General features: G+C 44.1%; 1 protein-coding gene across 2 annotated transcripts in view; it reads right to left on the reverse strand.

The window, feature by feature from the left end:
- Positions 1-21,737, reverse strand: part of GRIP2 (glutamate receptor interacting protein 2) — a 157,322-nt gene that overhangs the window by 56,632 nt on the left and 78,953 nt on the right. For both annotated transcript variants that reach the window (XM_066613706.1, XM_066613707.1), the window contains exons 8-12: positions 9,292-9,439; positions 7,433-7,602; positions 3,638-3,763; positions 2,623-2,775; positions 1,915-2,101 (exon numbers count right to left, since the gene is read on the reverse strand). In XM_066613706.1, the coding sequence (XP_066469803.1) occupies positions 1,915-2,101; positions 2,623-2,775; positions 3,638-3,763; positions 7,433-7,602; positions 9,292-9,439 (784 nt within the window). The remainder of the gene's footprint in view (positions 1-1,914; positions 2,102-2,622; positions 2,776-3,637; positions 3,764-7,432; positions 7,603-9,291; positions 9,440-21,737) is intronic.

Raw genomic sequence — 21,737 nt, forward strand, 5'->3', positions numbered from 1 at the left:
CCACTCTGAGGAGTTGACACCAGTCATTGAGGAAAAGAGGAGAGCTCAAGCAGCATACAAGGCCTGTCCCAGTGAGCGCAACCTGCAGGTCCACCGAGCTGCTCACAGCAAAGTCCAGCAGACTGCCAGGAGATGTGCTAACGACTACTGGCTCCAGCTCTGTTCCGAGATACAGATAGCAGCTGACACGGGCAACATCAAGGGGATGTATGATGGTATCAAGCAGGCTCTAGATCCAACACAGAAGAAAATTGCCCCTCTGAAGTCTGCCACAGGCGAGGTCATCCAGGATCGGACGCAGCAGATGGAACGCTGGGTGCAGCACTACTCTGAGCTATATTCCAGAGAAAATGTAGTCACCGAAGAAGCACTGAACAACATTGAGTGCCTGCCTGTGCTGGAGGAGCTTGACAGTGAACCAACCCTAGAAGAACTTCATGTGGCCCTGGACTCCCTTGCCTTTGGCAAGGCACCTGGAAAAGACAGCATCCCTGCTGAAGTCCTAAAGTGCTGCAAAGAGATCATCATCACTGAGCTGCATAAAATCCTCTGTCTCTGCTGGAGAGAAGGTGGAGTACCTCAAGACATGAGGGACGCAAACATCATCACGCTGTACAAGAACAAGGGTGACAGGGGTGACTGCAATAACTACCGTGGCATCTCTCTCCTTAGCATTGTTGGAAAGTTGTTTGCCCGAGTTGCACTAAAGAGGCTCCAGGTACTTGCAGAGAGCATTTATCCAGAATCACAGTGCAGATTCCGAGCCAACAGGTCCACCACTGATATGGTATTCTCCCTTAGACAACTGCAGGAGAAATGCAGGGAACAGCGACAGCCATTTTATATACTCCCTGCATAATTTTGTATATCCCAATAATGTCCCATCTCAGGCAAGTTTTTTCTAGACTAAAGAGCCCCAAATGCTATCACCTTTCCTCATGGGGGGGGGGGTGTCCCAGCCCAGTAATCATTTTGGTTGCTCTCTTCCACACCTTTTCTAGTTCCACTATGTCCTTTTTGAACACCTTGGCAAACTGCAGGCTGTTAGTAACAAATGGAACACAAATATACTTTGACTTTGTTAGAAAAAGTGATAGTCTTAATTTTCAATACGTGCTTAAAATGTCACAGATTTTACCATTGTATCAGTAGCAGTATTTATAAATTTTATCCCCCCCCCCCTTTTTACAATAACCAATGCCAGCTTACAAAACAAATATAACACAAGGGTAATAAAACCAAGATTCAACTCATGAAGACAACCTGCAGTATTTGCAGAACAAAGTTATCTTTGTGCCTGGTTCACCTTACGTCTCTTGAAAGTGTCCCCCAAACAGCGACAATCACTTATTTATTTTTTTAAACACATCCTAAGCATTACTATTCCACAGAAGATGCAAGTACTTTGCACTCCCTCAGACAACTGATGTAACGACAAAATAAATTGCTTCCTCTGGTGCAATATCAGGATGGTCCAACGTCGGCAAGAAAGTGCACTGCCCTTTAGGTTAATCAAGCTGCAGTCCTGCCTAGGCGGGTTTAAATGGATTGTGACCATTTCATGGTAGATTGCTTTTGATTGTTAAAAGCTGAACACTGTGGTAAGGAATGCTGCAAACAACCAAACCAAATACCTAAAATTATGTCCGACTGAATGAGGAAGTCTAGAAATTATGTTAAAATAGATCACAGACGATAAATATTCTATGGCAAGCATGAGTTTCCTATTAGTCGTCGTCCGTCCGTCCGTCCGTCCCCCCCCCCCCCCGTGATGGATATGCAAGCTCAAAGTCACAAGCAATTAGAATTCGAAGGTAGGTAATGGAGAAGTGACCTCTGCTTGTGGAAGACACATCTATTAACAATAGGAAACACTACCATCATCATTTGAAACCCCAGGGTAAGGTCTCTAACCTTTCTGCTGGACTGTCAGGCTCAATAAATCGGATGAGAGGCGGAGACGAGAGAGTTTCAGTAGCAAAAATCCCCCCCTGCAGCTGCAATCCAAAGCCATTCAAGGGGTCTCCTCTTAGAATCACCTCTGTTGTTTCCGTATGAACAATCTGCCCACCAGGACCCACCGTGCTAGAGGCCAATGACACTGAAAGAAGAGAGACGCACGCTCAAATTAGCAACACAGTGTTTTACAAAATATATCAGTGACTGTGTTCCCTTCTTTCAAGAAAACTATTTGCAAGTATACACCGGCTATCCTACTATCAGTGTCCCCCCTGAGCACTGGGTTTTCACAGTCATCCCACAGCAAAGCTGGATTTTCCAATGGTACCCAACAACAGGCAGCATTAAAACCACTCCTCGCTGCCAAAAATCCACATCAGGTGACATCGGTGGAATCCATTGGGAAACGGGTTGACCAAATCTACTCTTTTTTGGCCTAGCCTGAGGTGCGTCTCCATCTACAGAGAAAATCATGGTGTAGTGCTCAACATGTATAGACAATGGAGGTCAGAGAAACAGGTTGCAGGCTCAATAGGTAAGCACATATAGAATATGCATCAGATCATATAAACTAAAGAAATGAAGTTGGAGCACTAACATTCTGAGGAGCCATAAACAGCCCTCCAACCCAATCCCCTGGTCCCATCCCCTTGTTCTCCTTACATGAACTTTTGTGCTCCTTCTTCCTCTGTCTTCTCCTCAACATGGTGGCCCGTGGGCTCATGGGATGGTTGCTCCGAGGTAGAGTATTGGAATTCTGGCAGGCAAACCCTGATGTGTTCATTGTGGGAGATGCAAAGTTGGCAGCAACAAGAGCTGGACAAAAGCACAGGAGTCCAGTTTAGGATACGAACCTGGCTTAGACCGCATTGTTGGCACTAACTTGTAACCCCATTTTAACAAGCTCAGATGTTACTTCTTCCTATGTACATGCTCCTGGTTGTATACCATAGGATTGCCTGAGATGTGTGTCTAACTGGAGGGATTATTTTTCCTTCTCCAAAGTACGTTAACTATCATTACTATAAACTTTCTTTGCTTCCCTAGGATGCTGGCATAGCTATTGGTTTTATGAAACTGTTAATCTTGCTACACTTCACATGTCTGCAGGGGTTTCCCCAAAGCTTTCACTATAGGGAGTTTCCCCAGTTCTGCTCCAGTCCCAGAAGCATTTACAAATATTCAGGCAAGACCATGAGTTATACATTTTTTTCAGGTTATACTAGCTTGTGAACAAACACACACTGTTGATGACTCTTTAAGGGAAGAATTGGCAAGAAGATGTACTACTATGACACACAACAACAACAACAACAACAACAACAACAACAACAGCTTTGCCTCAGACATTGTACAAAGTATAGAAGTAACACAACCCTTGCCAAGATACTCTATATTCACTGAGCAAAATGGGCAAGGGGGCTGAAGAGAGAGATTCCCAGGGAGTATGGAGGATGACTCAAAGAAAGAAAGAAGCAAGAAAGGCAAGACCAAGTTTAAACATGGCTTTGTTAAAAAACTCAGGTCTTGAAGATAGAAGAGCTTGACAAATGGAGAGTGTAAGGTTTGTTCATAGGAGCAGCCAACATGACCAGTTCTGATTACAGGGCTGGCAGCCTGCTCTTCTGGTTTTGGGGTATTGAGAACAAGCAGGAAAAAAAAAAAGAGGCAGCATTACATTTGCAATAATCCTGGCTAGAAGTCTGATTCCAGGTGGGTGTCTTGCAGTGCCCGGGATGATGGGTGTGGCAGTAACTGACGCAGGGATCCCAGCAGTGGTGGTGGTCACTCTTTTGCACTTTGACTTGGTTCAGCAATGTGCAGGAAAGAAAAAACAAGCAACAGAGATAAGCATAAAACAGTCGCATAAGGAGTTCAAAGAAGTACAGGATTGCCCTATGTTTTGGGGCAAACAGACCTGCAACTAACTATTGAAGCCTATGAAATACTGAGGGCCCAATCCTACCCAACTTTCCAGCACTGATGCAGCCATGCCAACAGGGCACACACTGTGCCCTGCAGTGTGTGGGGGGGGGGGGAGGGGGGAGTCACTGAGGCCTCTTCAGGGTAAAGGGACATGTGTTCCCTTACCTCAGGACTGCACTGTGCCTGCATTGGTGCTGGAAAGTTGTATAGGATTGGGCCCAAAGAATCTTACAATGTGTAGCAGACACACAAGTTCCCTTGAAGATTTTCTTTCCAGCAGAGATCTAGATCTGTTGCCACATTAGAGTACAAGACCCCCTTTCTGAGCTTTGCCTGAGTCGCACAAACCAGCATGCCTGATGCACATTAATGGCTTTTCTTCAAGAAAGTAGGTGCTGGGGGTGGAGTGGGGGGATATTAACCATTGTCTCCAATAATACACTCCTGCTGCTCAGTTCCACTCAGAAGGAACTGAGATCCTTTTAAACAGGAGATGCTAGTGACTGAACCTGGCACCTTCTTCATGTAAACCTAATAATAAAGGGCAAAGATGCTGATTGGAGTTTCATAGCCTTTCAGCTGTGGTCTCAAATAGTTCTGCTTCCTTGCTGGCCAACTGAAATCTCTACTATAGCTGAATTTAAAAGGCCATAAATGATATTCATCAGTGGGACCTTTCTAAGAAGGAACTGTGAAGTTTGTTTTATGGAGATAGACAAAATTTGCCCATGTGATTGATTTCTCTCCACGACTTTTTAAACTAGCAAAGGGAATGCCCTCTATACACATACATGGAAAGAAGTATTATTAACAGCCCAATCTTATCCTTCTTCCCTGCACAACAGGTACAGCCATGCCAAAAACAGGTGCAGTGTATGGGAGGGGGGGGGGATTGGGAGACTTCCGAGCTGAAAGAGGATTTAAACCATACACCTCTGTAAGCCTCCTGCTCCACCAGATCCAACCTCTCTCACTGCTTGACTCATTATACACCCCTTTCTGCCCTGTTCCATCCTCCCCCCCCACCTCCCACCTCTCTTGCTGACTTACCTGTTGTGGTGGGAGACCCAATGAGGTATGCGGGAAGGCTCTGGTTTTACCACCGGTGTCCCGGCAGCATGCTACTTAGTGTGCCACTAGAAAGTGCTTTATGAAGCTTTTTCAGCAGTAGCCAGCAGCGGAACAAGCATTCTGCTGCTGGCCCCTGATATGGTTGGACCATAAACATCATTTAACTGAAGAACGCAAACTCTAAGTTCCTCCCTTCAGATTAGATAGTGAACACAGTTTCTGCTGCACTAGATACAACCAGAAATGAATGGACTGAGACACAGATGTAAACAGTTGACTCAGACATTCATATTGCTATAAATTGTCTATAGAAGCTTAGGGCACACTGGACAGCAGACAAGGAGAATGGGTTGCTGATCTTTAAGTCACCCACAGAAAAGTTGTTTTAGGTCAGAAGTCTGTGGCACAGTCACTTGTCGTACTGCTGCCCCCTGTCAGAGAGAGATTCCTCAGTAATCTCTGGTACTCCATGTGCTGCCAGCATTTAGGCAGACTCTGAAAGTTCAATTTGTAGAGAGTATCTCATCCGTGAAGGATGGTTATCGGACTGTGCAAGGTTAAAAGAACTAAATTCATGGCAGAAAAAAAAGAACTGCCAACTGCAGTATCAGTTGAAAAGCAGGACTTCTGAAAATTCAACCCTCATTGAGAACTCTGCCAGATAAATTAGAGTCACTTTTCCCTAGTCCTACTGCATATCTTCTGCAATAATGCTACAGATGTCTTGAGCATGTGCGCACAGGGTTATATCCTGTCAATCCATATTTGCACCTTCTGAAGTATTTCACCGGCACAGGCAAAAGAGGTACTGCCAGACAGATAAGAAGGACAAGAAAAACAGAAGGTGTTTGGGAAGCCTGTGACCTTTCACCTGTGAGTGCACTCCCCAAATGTCCAATTTCCTTAGATAAAACAGGAAGGATGCCTATGTCCTTTTGAATTATGTCCCTCTTTTGTGGGAGTTAACAATAGGACAGTGAAAATGGATTCTCAGTGCCCTTACTGTGGCTCAAAGACATTTATTAAAACATCGGAAAGGTAAATGCCCTCCTACCTACTACTCAGTGGAATGAGGACCTTTTAACTTGATCAGCATTTGAACAAATTGCTTACAGAAGACAATTATGAATTGACACATTTTTAGATAATTAGAGGACTTTCTTAGATTTATATGTGTAGTGCATTTTTTCCTCAAACTGTGGGTTGGGACCCACTAAGTGGGTCCCCATTCACTTCAATAGTTTATTTTTAATATATTAGACTTGATACTACCATGGTATGTGACTGCATTTGGAGAAATGTGACAGATCTGTACTTTGAAAGGGCTACTATGTTTATGCTTTTTACTCCTGGGTAAGTGGGTAGGATTACAGCCTAGAATTGTTAAAACTTTCCCTGCTTGATGATGTCACTTCCTGTCATGACATCACTTCTGGTGGGTCCCGACAGATTCTCATTCTAAAAAGTGGGTCCCAGTGTTAAAAGTGTGAGAACCACCGGTATAGTGTATTCCTTGCTTATGGAGCATGGTTTAAAGCATAGGTTACTGGAATAGTATAGTACAGATTGCTGGAATTTTTCTGTATTATCATAAAAGCATGAATATATTTCTTTTTTTGTTGTTTGTGTTACTTTAGTTTCCAGATATTTTTTTTCTCCCCCCCTCCAAGAAAGAAAACAATATAAAGTAGCAAGGAAAAGGCTCTCTCAATGCAGAGTTAGGGGTCATTGTTATATATGTAGCCAGTTGGCCAACCTCTTCTTTATGTCTCCCTGCATTTGACATGGTTGGGTTACAGATTCAAAGATTTTCATCATTTGATATTCACCTTGCTAGTACAATATTATTGCCAAAGAATTTCTGAACCCCAAAAGGTCTTTATAGTATGGCAGCAGGTGGAATTTTCAATCCCAACATTATTTGTGCCTGTGACAGTAGTGATGTCCTGTTTCCTTCACAACACATCCAGAACACCTCAGGACAGGCAGCAGGGAAGAACTAAGATGGACACACAGGCCACAGATGTGCCTTTAGTTTGGTCACCAATCTTTTGTTTAAACACTAAGTGTCGCTACTAAAACGTTAACATTTGCATGTATCTCATTTTACATCTAGTAGCTACCCTTATCTCCCTCTTGGCACTAAATGAATTTGAATCATGAACATTTCTCTACAAAGACAGCCATTGTCCATGAAGAAATGAAAACTGCTGCTTTAAAACCCAACATGAGATCACTACCAGTACAAGTACTATGATCCAATTAAAGAGACTAGGTTTAAGCCACTCCCCACCTCCTCTTAGTTTCCTTAAAGACCCTTATCCAGTATCATTGTGCAATCACAATGCCAGTCAATGTTCCCCTCACTAAATCACATCTGCTATCAAATTCTGACAATGTTTTGCAAGGAAGGCTACTATGAGATCACAAAAGAAGCCATTGTGCTTCATAATTTACAGTTCATGTTGACACACACCTGTGTCTGGGGGCTTAAGAGGGAGTCTGCTTTGGTGAGCAGGTAGTATCTCCAGCTTGACATTTTCTGATGTTGCTGCTAAGAGTTGGGTGGCCTCTAACAAGGAACAGTGCTCTGTGCTGGTGCCATCAATGGAAAGGATGTGATCGCCAACATGCAAGGCCCCACACCTGCAGGAGAATCACAGAACCACAAGGTCACTTGTGACTATTACCACAGCAATTCAGAATCAAGTAGGCATTCTCTCTCTCACACACACACACCAAGAAAACTTCATGGAATATGTTTTCTGCCATGTTCTTTGTTGAAGCCAAAATGAAACAAGGCAGAAATGTGGTCCAGGATTGGGTTAGCGGGAAACACAAGAAAACAGAGATATTGTATCTGAAGGAAGATCAAAATGGCTGGGCTGGAGAACCAAGCTTCCTTTCTCTGTGAACTGAAGTCCAAACTTTCATGTGTAAAATAGATTCTGAGAGGCATCATTACCACATGAATCCAAGGGCCTTTCCAGAGAATAAAACAACCCCAGATTCTACTATCTGATTTTATCCTTAGCCATTTTGTAGTTAAAAAAAACAAACAGAAATCAAGGCAGGTATGTGACCTGACATGAGAGAGTGGAAGAGGAACATCAAAGAACCCCATAAAAATTATGGGGGAGGGGGAAGAAAACAAAAGGTTTGCAAACTAGTGTAGGAAAGAGGTTGTGGTGCTTATGTGTTCCCCCCCCCCAAAGGTTAGAAAATCACTCCTAGGCAAGAATAATAGATTCATGCAGCCAGTGAGTAAGCAAATAAGTGATCTCAATAGCAAAATACATGGTCACGGAGAGGGGAGGGAATTGTAAGTTCCAAACCCTCTTCTCCCCAAAGTGACAGCTTTGATTGCTGGGAAAATAAACAATCTCCCTGCCAACGTACTTTAGTGAGGAAAAATCAACAGGTTCTGTTGTTCACATAACCAAAAAAAACCACCTGTGCGCTTACTGCACACAAAATGAAAAGCTCACCCATGGTCTGTAAAGGCACTGATATGGCAGCCTGTTTAGAAAAAGAGTACAAAAGAAGAAAGGCTTTGTCCCTTTTCACTCTTTGCAGAGCAAGCAACCACTCCACATCAGCTAGGCTCTGTAAACACACATCTGTGGTCTCCAAATGAATTTTAAAGTTTATGTTCATATCGCATATTCATCTAGGCCTAATTAAACTCTGTCAAACTAAATTCAGTTATCTTGAATCACGTTAAATTCACTTCAAACTGTATTGTCAAATATTTCTTAGTGTAAGGCTTTAAGATGTTTTCCAATATTGCTTTATTGGTCTACTGTGAGATACAGGAAGATGGACTAGATGGGCCCTGGGCCTGAAGCAACAGGACTCTTCTGATGTTCTTATATCATGGACACTCTGTCATGAGAGAACGCTTTTCCATATCAATGTGGCTGCCAAGGAACCCCTTGAATACCTGCTATGAGCACCAAGTACATACTATGGGCACATCACAGAGTATCTGGGGCTTACGTTGGAATTCACACTCCTTTTACAAGTCATTGATAAGGTATGTTTGGCTTTGAGGGACTGAGTGAGTACATCCTAATATGTATTTGTTTTTCCACATTGAAAAAAAGCTTGCTTGCCCAACATACAGTTCAAAAACCACTCCCCTCTATTCCTGCACAACACAGCTCCATAGAATAGAGTGAACATCCATAATCAGGACGTATCCCTTATATTGGTCCAGTGGAATTCATTTACACTTCCAAAAATTCTCCATTTCTGGAGAAAGAAATATATTTCAATCCAGGAAGAACAAACTAAAAGGTCTTGAAAAATCACAAACCCGGTTCGGCATCATACCTGTCTACCACACTGGCTGGCTTGATCTTGTCGATGACGATGACCTGCTTATTCCGATGAGTGTTTGTAGTCAGCGTGATTCCTAGAGCAGAGCCTGGAGTCTTTGCAATTTCTACTAGCAAAGGGCCTGAGGCATTGGCTACTGTATCTAAAAAACAAAGAGGCATTTAAGTTGCTTCCACAGTCCTCTCATCTGGCAATAATGGGCCAGAAAGTGCTGGCAGTGCCAGGTAATCTAGCCCCAAACTTAGTCATACCATTCTTGACACATATAGCCATATAGGGCATACAACTCTCCATATCTTTATTCAGAAGGTCCCAGAGGCATAACTAGGCCTGAGGAGCAACTGCCCTGGGTGCTCCACCAAGAGGAGCACATATCTGCCCCCAGGCTCTGCCCTGCTTATGAAGGAGGATAAGGGTGCTCATTGCCACTGCATCGCATGTCCTACTCTCACATGCCCAGCCCAAGGATCTCCCTGGGTGCTCACTGCGATGGCATCACATGCCCTGTTCCTTCTCCTCTGGATGCTCCCATTTTCCAGAGGAGGCAGAACAGCTTGCACAATGTGTTGGCAACAAGCACCCTGCCCAGGAGATTCCAGAGAGCTCAGGAGAGCCCACAGGGCAGAGTGCTCATTGTAGCATGCCCCACTCTCCAAGGAGAAACTGGATATAACTGCAGTACCTTTTGGGTTCTCCCCAGAGGGTGGGGCGTTCGTTGCAGCCTCATCACATTCCATGTTCCTTCCCCTCTGGAGGTTCCCAGTCTCCAGAGGAGGAGGAACTTGGTGTGCAATTGGCCACTGCAAGTGCCCCTCCTCTGGGGAAAGCCTTGAGGGCAAACCCTGGATTGCAGCCACCATTACAGGCCCTGCCTTTGGGAGAGCCCAGAAGTGACGTCACAGTGTCACACAAAGTTGTGATGTCAGTGTCCTGGGCGGTGGGGCAGTGACATCGCTGCCCCAGGCGCTGGGGTAATCCATTAGAGCTTTTGGAAAGTCCCACTTGTAGAACCCTATGCCTATATGACAACCTTTGAAAATTCAATGGAAGAGATTCAAAGCTACGTTGTACGGCTAATAAACTCGTCATATCCACCTTCCCCACGTTTGAAGTTATCATGTCTTGGCTGATTGAGGTCCACAGGGGTGGGGCAAACTGTGCCAAGGACAGACTGGAGTGACACAGGCAAGCTAGAATCAGCAACTGCAGAAAATATAGGAGAGCTGGTAAAGAGCTGTTGGAAACAGTAGGTTTTAAATGAGCAGGTTGTTAGGACAAATGATTTGCTGGACAAAGCGAGCAGGACCATGGATAGCTACAGGGCAGATGGTTGGACAACTCTCTGAGCTGAACTAAGTGAGCCCTGATGCCTAAACCAAATCCTGCCCCTGCTTAGTGAGGAGCTCTCTCTTCAAGGATCCACACTCTGGACTGGAGCCTAGCATGCTGACAATACCCTACAATTTCTTGGCTAACTCTTTGGCATCTCGAGCAAGTAAATGTGGGTACCCGGACTGTTGGTGGGGTCGTTTCTCTGGCACCTCCAACTCAAAAAGTAGGGGTTGTTTGACCATAGGTATTAATTGATAGGGCCACAGACTGAACTGCAAGTTCACCAAGGCTACAAGGTTTCCATAATGCCCAATCTTCCAGGCTAGTACCTGGGTCTCTAATAAGAGCTGGATTCAGCATCTTCCCTCTTCTCAGTCAGCGTTTGTGTTCCTGGTTGGGACCACAGTTCTAAATGCCTTAAAGTGCAAAGGGCAGCTGCACATCTCCAAAAAAAACCTGAATAGGAAATTAAATATTTTGGAGAGCAATGGGAAATTGTAACTGCCAAGCACATGTCTCTTAGTATCTGGAGACGCAACCTTCCCCAACACAGTTCATGGTGTTTCATGCTGCAAACACCAGGAGGAGGCAGAAAATTTGCTCATGCCACAAGAGTGTGAATGGGCCCTCAGAATTCCACCATCTGGTCCCCACTGCTTCATCAAAACGAAAGCACAGACTAAAAAACCCAAGATACTTCAATGTCTGCATTCATTCCGATCATATTCCTAGGCATAGGCTAAAAGCAAACTTATTTAAGTCGCATGTTGTCTTACTCTAAGATGTTACAGTACATTAAGAGTATTCTACTTTTTCACACATTATAACTGAGGCATTTTCTGTTTAGATTGCTTTCAAGGACCTAATTAAGTACTAGGTACAAAACACTGACACAGCAGAATAACCATAGAAAGCACCAGACCCAAGTCTTGCAAGAGATCAGAGCTATCCAGCTGATCAAATTTAGTATGCTTATCTGACACTGGCATATAAACGCACTGCACAGTTTGTTATTTTGACCTACTGAACACAACTCCCACCCCTGTAGAATTTATCCTTGTTAATACAACAACATGGCTTAGAAAACCACCATGAAGATTAAATTGGCCAAGAGGCAAAATTGAGGACATTTTTTGTCTGTGTCTAAGCCTTAAGACTGCCCATAGGAAAGGAAGTTTGTGGGCCTGCTTTAAAGTAACAAAATGCTGCTGCTTTTCCATTAAAGGAGCACAGCATAGACTGCAATGCTAACTGGCATGAGGATCTCCCTTGCCCACCTCATTAGCTTAGATCAGTGTTTCTCAACCAGTGGTATGGGTACCACCAGCGGTACTTGAGGTGGCGCCTAGTGGTACTTGTGAGACCCCTGCCACCTGGCAGTGAGACGAGGAAAGTGACACAACAAACAGTGGTAGGAGGTTCAGCTCAGCAGGCAGAGCTCAAAGCATGCTTTTTCTGCACTCAAAAAAGTCCTCCCAACCAACCTGAGCCTCTTACTTGTGCCTTACTTGTTTGCTGTGTCACATCTGGCCTCCCAATCCAGAAATAACTGGCACAGCCAACTAATTCTGGTGGTAGTTTGAATAGGTGGACCATGTGAAATGGTATGGTGGAGGACAAATGTTGAGAAACACTGGCTTAGATGAACGCATTCAAGGCTGTCAATATCCACAGTTCACCCTGGCTCCACGTTGAGACAATGGTGGTCATTGCCTCCTTATCTAGGGTAAACCAGAGCAAAAAAAAAAAAAAAAAAAGGCCTCTTGATCAAAATCATGATCAAAGGGTTTGTATACATGATCAAAAGGTATAAAATGTGATCAACTCTTCCTTGCCATACGAAGACTCTTTTCATAAAGGGTGAAAGGAAGTTTTCCTTCTATCTAATTCTATAAGCGAGAATGTTTGCTTGCTGGGAAAAACTAACAGAAAAAAGTAAAAGGTGCACTGAAATGAGTCAGAGTCGTTTGTCATGGATTTTCAGGTGAAACAAAGGTGGAAGGAGAGCCACAAATCAATTTGAGATGAACAGTTCCTTTGACCCTCTTTCTGCCTCAATATTCTCTATGGAATAGCTAAACTATATTTACCAGATAGCAGATAAGAATGAAAGCATTCTCACATTTAATATAGAGCTTCCCCAGTCAAGCTATAGCTTTTAACTCCATTACACAGATACAGATTTCATCAGGATTTCTGTGAAAGTTCCTAACAACACAGTCCTGGAACGTGCTGGAATCCCTAGCATGTATGCACTGCTGAAACAGAGACGCCTGCGTTGGCTCGGTCATGTCGTGAGAATGGATGATGGCCGGATCCCAAAGGATCTCCTCTATGGAGAACTCGTGCAAGGAAAGCGCCCTACAGGTAGACCACAGCTGCGATACAAGGACATCTGCAAGAGGGATCTGAAGGCCTTGGGAGTGGACCTCAACAAGTGGGAAACCCTGGCCTCTGAGCGGCCCGCTTGGAGGCAGGCTGTGCAGCATGGCCTTTCCCAGTTTGAAGAGACACTTTGCCAGCAGTCTGAGGCTAAGAGGCAAAGAAGGAAGGCCCATAGCCAGGGAGACAGACCAGGGACAGACTGCACTTGCTCCCGGTGTGGAAGGGATTGTCACTCCCGGATTGGCCTTTTCAGCTACACTAGACGCTGTGGCAGAACCACCTTTCAGAGCGCGATACCATAGTCTTTCGAGACTGAAGGTTGCCAATACATAACTGGTTACCACAGTGTAGACTGAAGGGGTGAGACAGGGTATGAACAGAATAGCCACCTGGCCACCTCAAAACCAGTTCTGCCAGACTTTAAGAGAAATCTAACCAATCTACATATTGTGTTTGGAATTGCAGTACCTCAATTAATCAGTTCAGGGTCCAATCCTATCCAACTTGCCAGCACATTGTGTAGCCACAATGCAGTCCCAAGATAAGGAAACAAATGTTCCCTTACCTTGAGGAGGCCTCTGTGATTGTCTCCCCACCACAGGATGCAGCACATGCCCCATTGGCACAGCAGCACCGGTCCTGGAAAATTGGATAGGATTTAGCCCTCAATTGTCTAAAAATTTGTCCTGAAAGGGGTCCAGGAGAAATGTGTAGAAACTGCAAGGAGAAAGAGTTAGAAAAAGAAGTAGATGAAACTGTTCCTTAAACAAAGTTCCCATCAAAAAGTACAAGTGATGCCTCAGATTTGTAAGGGAAGCAAGATACAAAAGCGGCCAAGATAAAACTTTAAAAATGTAAGTGAAAGGTGAATTTTTCCTCCAAGAGAAGCAGCGGCCTTTGGGGCTTAATTTGAACATTGGTCAAACTCAGTATAATGATGATCAGAAAGAATGGAACTTTATCACCTCACTTTTCAGAATAAAAAAGTTTTGTTCAGTGCAACTTCTTTGCTTAAAAATCACAGGATACAGCAAAAGTAGCACATGGGTGAGAAGAGAAAAACATGGCAGGATACAGTAGGTTTTAGCACTTTGCCCCATTACTATTCCAATTCTAATTGTGCTGCCCCTTACAGTTTACCCCCCCCCCATTTACAACTCACCAGCATGCTGCTTTAAAAACAAAACACACCAGAGCATGACACATACTTCTCATCACATGTAATTGGTCCTAAGAAGAACAGAGAACTTGACATGCATTAGTATCAAAGGCTTTTCATCAATACAGGAATTACTTGTTAATGATATGAAGGCAGTTTAGGAAAGATAAAAAGGAACATGCTCTGGACTGCAAACACTGGACTGCCTACAAAAGGAAAACCTCCTGCCTCAAGGTCATCAGAAAACAGCAGGATTTATGAAGTAGATAAAAAACATTTATCGCCATACAGCCTGCAATTAGGGCCCTCAGTGCACTCAGGATGTGCAGAGGCCAGCATGTGTCACAGTAACCCACTCATTTGCTTCAAAGAAAAAGCTGATGGAATCATTTCAAGGAAATCTTGCACTCCACTGCCTCCAAGGTCCTGATGAATCAGAGCTGGAATTTTGACTTTCATACCACATACATGTGTGCTGGCATTGCATTATTTCATTTGACGGCATTATTTCATGTGGAACCCATAGGTTCCAGCATCCCAAAACTGGGATAACTATGCCAGTGCATATGGAGGTTTCTCAGGCATCAAGCTAATTGATAGTGTGCCTGGCACCCGCAAGTCATGCAACCACGGTGCAACTCTCCCATGCTCATTCCCACAGGCCCAGCTGGCAGAATAAGAAAGTGGCAGGGTCTGTCCAAACTGGACCAAATTCCTGGTTGCAAGAAGTCCTGTGGGACTATCAAACCCTATCAATCAGGGCCCTTTTACTGTGTACCTACATCTTATGCACTAGGACTAAATCATTCAGAAAGCTACCTTCTGAACCCTGGGTTTGTGAGCATTGGCATGGGAAGTCATGAACCTGTTCCATGAGCTCTTAAGAACATAAGAACAGGCCCACTGGATCAGGCCATAGGCCCATCTAGTCCAGCTTCCTGTATCTCACAGCAGCCCACCAAATGCCCCAGGGAGCACACCAGATAACAAGAGACCTCATCCTGGTGCCCTCCCTTGCATCTGACATAGCCTATTTCTAAAATCAGGAGGTTGCACATACACATCATGGCTTGTAACCCGTAGTGGATTTTTCCTCCAGAAACTTGTCCAATACCCTTTTAAAGGCATCCAGGCCAGATGCCGTCACCACATCCTATGGCAAGGAGTTCCACAGACCAATCACATGCTGAGTAAAGAAATATTTTCTTTTGACTGTCCTAACTCTCGCAACACTCCATTTTAGTGGATGTCCCCTGGTTCTGGTGTTATGTGAGAGTGTAAAGAGCATCTCTCTATCCACTTTATCCTTCTCATGCATAATTTTGTATGTCTCAATCATGTCCCCCCTCAGGAGTCTCTTTCTAGGCTGAAGAGGCCCAAACACCATAGCCTTTTCTCATAAGGAAGGTGCCCCAGCCCAGCAAACATCTTAGTTGCCCTCTTTTGCACCTTTTCTATCTCCACTATATCCTTTTTGAGACGTGGCAAACAGAACTGGACGCAATACTCCAGATGTGGCCTTACCATCGATTTGTACAACAGCATTACAATATTAGCTGTCTTCTCAATGCCTTTCCTAATGATCCCAAGCATGGAATTAGCCCTCTTCACTGCCGCCGCACATTGGGTCGACACTTTCATAGACCTGTCCACCACCACCCCAAGATTTCTCTCCTGATCTGTCACAGACAGCTCAGAACCCATTAGCCTATATGTGAAGTTTTGATTTTTTTGCCCCAATGTGCACGACTTTACACTTACATTGAAAGTATCTGCCATTTTACTGTCCATTCAGCCAATTTGGAGAGATCCTTCTGGAGCTCCTCACAATCACTTCTGGTCTTTACCACTTGGAAAAGTTTGGTGTCGCCTGCAAACTTAGCCACCTCACTGTTCAACCCTGTCTCCAGGTCATCTATGAAGAGGTTGAAGAGCACTGGTCCCAGGACAGATCCTTGGGGCACACCGCTTTTCACCTCTCTCCATTGTGAAAATTGCCCATTGACACCCACTCTCTGTTTCCTGGTCTTTAACCAGGTCTCAATCCAGGAGAGGACCTGCCCTCTAATTCCCTGACTGTGGAGTTTTTTCAGTAGCCTTTGGTGAGGGACCATGTCGAACGCCTTCTGAAAGTCCAGATAAATAATGTCCACGGTTCTCCCGCATCCACATGCCTGTTGACCTTTTCAAAGAGTTCTAAAAGGTTTGTGAGGCAAGACTTACCCTTACAGAAGCCATGCTGATTCTCCCTCAGCAAGGTTTGTTCGTCTATGTGTTTTGGGATTCTGTCTTTGATGAGGCATTCCACCATCTTACCTGGTATAGATGTTAGGCTGACTGGCCTATTGTTTCCCAGGTGTCCCACCCCCTTTCCCTTTTTAAAGATCGGCAAGACATCTGCTATCCTCCAATCCTCTGCACCGTGGCCGTTTTGAGGGACAAGTTGCATATTTTAGTCAAGAGATCAGCAACTTCATTCTTCAATTCTTTAATAAATCTTGGGTGGATGCCATCAGGGCCCGGTGACTTATTGATCTTTAATTTATCAATGAAGTCTGAAACGTCTTCTCTTTCAACCTCTATCTGACTTAATTCCTTGGTCAGGAGGGGCCGTTCAGTCAGCAGTATCTGCCCGAGGTCTTCTGCCATGAAGACAGATGCAAAGAACTCATTCAATTTCTCTGCCACCTCTAAGTCTCCTTTTATTTCCCCTTTCCCTCCCTCACCATCCAGAGGGCCAACCGCTTCTTTAGCAGGTTTCCTGCTTCTAACATATTTGAAGAAGCTTTTATTATTTCCCTTAATGCTGCTGGCCATGTGTTCCTCATAGTCTCTCTTGGCCTCCCGTATCACCTTCTTACATTTCTTTTGCCACAGTTTATGTTGCTTTTTATTCTCTTCATTAGGGCAAGACTTCCATTTATGGAAGGAAGCTTCCTTGCCTTTTATGGCCTCTCTAACTTGGCTGGTTAGCCATGTGGGTACCCTCCTGGACTTAGTGGAGCCCTTCTTCCTTTGTGGTATACACTTCTGCAGGGCCTCTATTACTGTTGATTTGAGCAACCTCCATGCTCTCTCTAGAGATTGGACTCTTTTTACCTTCCCTTTCAGCCTCCTTCTAACCAGCCTCCTCATTTGAGGGAAGTCCGCCTGTCGGAAGTCAAGGGTTTTTGTGAGAGATTTGCCCGGTATTCTTCCCCCGACGTGCATGTCGAAACGGATCGCAGCATGATCACTGTTCCCCAATGGCTCAGTAACATTGACATCTTCAACCAGGTCCTGAGTACAGCACAATATTAAATCCAGAGTCACCTGTACTCTGCTGGGCTCCATGACTAGCTGCTCTAAGGCACAGTCATTTAGCATGTCATGGAATCTGGTCTTCTTTTCCTGACCAGAACACGAAGAGTCTTCCCAGTGCACGCGCCACCCAGAGCATTGTGGAAAGTAGACTAAGACAACAACATAGGAACAGGATCCAAGAGTTCCAGCACAGGGAAGAACAGGCAAGTTTGACTCTTCTTGCTTTAGAACTATAGCAATCCAGGTGCTTGCCCTCCTATAGTCAGTTTTTCAACTTTAGAGTTCGATATAATACAATGGAAGCAATACTTCAGAACCCCCATTTTATGCAACATTCCAGATCCCATGCTGTTCTATACCTGCAAACCAATGTGTATCCGTATGCAGAGTTTTGTGCATTTCACCATGGTGCTATGCAATTTTCCACTTATATGATAATTATAGCTAAAAAGTACACAATGCATCTGTTGCTGCTGGAATTTTATTTCTTTTTATTTGTCATTTCTTCAGATAATAAGACATTTACAGTCAGGTGGCAAGGCCCAGTGGGGTCAGAAGTAAATAGCAGAATAAATGGGCAGCGGTGATGTTCCAGAACTGGCCTGGGGGCAAGGTTTCCCATTACTAGCTCTACTCCAGAAGTAATAGTTATGTAGCTCCACACATTCTGTATCCAGAGTCTTCTAGTTCCCTGGAATGATCCCAACTGCAATGTTTTGAAAGATTTTGTTTTATCAGGCCGTCAATAAAGACATATGCCAGCTTAACCAGAACGTATGTTTCTTTTTAATTTTTAGTTCATGCTGCAAGCAAAACAAACTGAAATTGGCCTTAGGAAGAAGTTCAGAAAGATATGCAATAGAGCACAAGGCATCAGATGCTTTTAATTTCTCTCAGCCAGGAGACCCAGACTGCTTGGCAATGTTCATGGTAGCAACATTGCCAGGAGCCACGTGCTTCAGACATCACATACTACTGACATCAGGTAACGCAGACTGGGTTTGTTCTTTTCTAGTTCCCACAGGCAATGCTGAACAAAGACTGCACACTCAATTTACACTAAGAACAAAGCTGCCCCTTGCAAGAGACACACAGAGCTGATGCCATTCTGTGCATTTTTCTCCTGTGAATATCTAGTCTAGTATTTGCAGGGGCAGACCCACCTGAAGCCAGAATGTTACTGAGACATGCCATATATACCACCCTATTTTGTGTGCAGGTGGACACTCTTCTGTAGGACTCCAACTCCCACTTATTTGGCATCAGGAAGATGGAGTGGCACTTGCACCATAAATCATCCATGAAAACTTTTCAAGGAGACATTCTTGAAAAGAAGGAAACCAGGAGATCTCAGCAAAGCCAAGGCCATACTAATGTCCAGGGATGGGCACTCAACTTGGGTTGACTTGACGCACGTCAAGCGACTGTTTTTGATGACTTGAGCTGCAGACATCACTGACTTAGACTTGCAACTCGGGGCCAGTGGCTCGAAAAAACAGTCTGGAATCGAAATGACTCTAGTCCCTATCTTTATAGTGTGTGTGTTCCTGGTTACTTATATACCCCACCATGACCTTTTTTTTCTGTGCATTTTTGCTCAAGGACATTCAGTTCATGCCTGAAAATTACTCGAACTCTTGACTCGAAGGACTTGAAATTTTTCAGGGCAAGTCATGACAGGCACATGCTATAACTCACAAGTCGGGTCATGGGGTCGGGCACTCATGGCTTGACTTGAGCTTAGTAACTTGTCACTATGGACCAGAACAGAGTCTACAGGATTGTTAATGTAGTTCTTACCAAAAAGGTTAAAACCTATTGTTTTCAGAACCAAGAAGGCAAGAGGCCATCAGGTTAAATATTGTACTGTATCTAGCAAGGGTTTGACATCTGTTACTGCTGAGCTAACAGAGCAAAAAAGGACAGATGTACAATCAAGAAAACCCCCACATAGAAGCAGCTTCTATAATTCATGTAGCATTGATCAATAAAGGAAGCCAGCCGCTGGAAGGCTAATAATACCTTGCACAATTGTATCGACTCCACCGTAAGAATTGCAAAATGCTTTACAAGCAATGAATTTGGCCTCTCAGCAAAATTAGAGGGAAGGGGGCTGCCTACAAGTCACAAGGAGACAAACTAGCAGGGTGAATCATTTGAGCAAGAAATGCACAATGAGCAGCCAAAAAGGGCCTAAGTGAACCTAAGAGGCTTCCCCAGAAATGTGCTGTGATCCCAAAAGCTTGTTCAGCTTTCAGCAGGAAAGAAATTGGCAATTTGAATTGTTGGGGAAAAGGGGAAAAAAATGATGAATTTTACTTTCTCTGATGTCAAATATTTGCCTACCTATAGGAGTGAATGCAGTTGTGCTTCAGAAGACATCTAGTAAAATTGCTCTGGATGTTTTTGACAGGAGATGGAAACAACCACCACCACCCTGCTTTTTGAACTGTGCAAGTCTTCAGGATAGCGCCATTTTTAAAGAAACTTTCCAAAAAGGAACATGGTGAGAGGTGACTTGTTCCAGCAGGAAACGTCTAGATTTTCAGAAGCGGCACAAAGTGACATTTCAAACATTACACAGACAGACAAAGCCAGGCTTGGTAGCAAGTATATGCAAGAAGGTGCAGACAGTCTCGGCTCTCTGAGCGTACTAGCACACGTTTTGCAAAAGCCTGCATCAGTCACATCCGCAATGAGTGAAATGGGCATTTACCAAGACGGGACTATGCATCAATGAGATTGTTTGAACTAGAACAGCCAGATAAATATACGGCATTCATATCAGCGAGGATGAGTTGTCCACTGTGCAAAAGCTGCAGGATCAAGGAAGGTTGAATTCCACAAATACTATATATAAGCAGAAAGACTCAACCACAAGAGGAGTCTGATTTTTTTTTTTTTAATTTGAACAGAACTACATTTCTGGATTTCGAATAATACCTTTCAAATTTTTCCATCTAACTTCACACATACAACTATAGGTTCATCTACTGATGCAAATTGCAAAAGACAATTCAGAACAGATCAGAGATATTGCTAAGGTTTGCATCACCCGGTTCAAGAGCTCACTGCGTCAGCCCCATGATGGATCACCTCCTATACCAGACTATACAGAATAAATTACAATAACCTACACATAGCCTAAATGCAGCGGCATTGCTAGAGTTGGTGTAACCCCCATTGACTTTATTTATTTGAAGCCATTTTTGCCTAGTGTTGCATACGTGCAACAGGGATCAAATGCAGTTGCATACCTGTCACAGACTTCTATGGGGCAAAAGCCCCAGGCGCCAGCCATTAGGACCCCGCGGAAGGAGGAGGAGGTCATGGCAGAGGTTGTGCGAGGCTCTGTGAGCCTCTGGTGAGTGGAGGGCGGATTTCTGCGTGGGGGTAGGTGATAGCCTGCAGGAGGCTCCATCGCAGAGCTTTGCCCCAGGAGCTGCAGAGGTCCGTGGCTGATTAAATGTGTACAACTGTGGACTGATATAGGCAGAAATATAAAAGCAGAGGTCATCCAACAAAATTAGTAACCAACCAAAAACCAGTGGCCAGCTTGATTGCACTCACACAACTGAATAAGAGTTGTAGTATTAGCTTCGAAACTTAGAAATGAGAGCTCTCTCATACTAAGTTCTTATTGGTTCCATACTGTACCATAACACCACCTCATTGGTTAGCAGAACAATCTGTCTCATTGGTCAGTTTTGAATTAAAGAAATCCATTCTTTGTTAACATGAGGCAGTTGTGTTTTCCTTTTCTGGTTATTTGGCCATAATGTTGGATAGGATATAGATATTTTAATGCCGTTTGCATTCTGTATTAAGATATATCAGTCAATGCATAAAACATGATGGCATTACTCAAAAATATCAAGATTTTCACAGTTTTGGCCAGTAGTGGTGTCAGACCCCCAAATGTGTCACCCTGTGCTATCCGTATCCCGACTCCCCTCATGACGCCACCGGATCAGGTGATAGGAAGGTGTTGACTGACCAAGACAATACAGCATCCAATGCCAATTTCAAACTAAGCAGTTCCTAGATGTTCTCCTCTGAATCATTAAGATTCAGAGGCTCCTGGCTCCTCCTCAGAAACAGTATACATGCATATGGACTCTGTGTTGCAACCCATATGTGCTTTGAGGCTCACGAACACATCTCTCATCTCTCTATCTTTTGGAACTGACACCAAAGTTCCTTACAGAATGAATATTGCAAAGTTGTGCATACTTCATATTCGATTGAGTCACTCCAATAA

The sequence above is a fragment of the Tiliqua scincoides genome, chromosome 2, assembly GCF_035046505.1.
Source record: "Tiliqua scincoides isolate rTilSci1 chromosome 2, rTilSci1.hap2, whole genome shotgun sequence".
NCBI lineage: Eukaryota > Metazoa > Chordata > Lepidosauria > Squamata > Scincidae > Tiliqua > Tiliqua scincoides.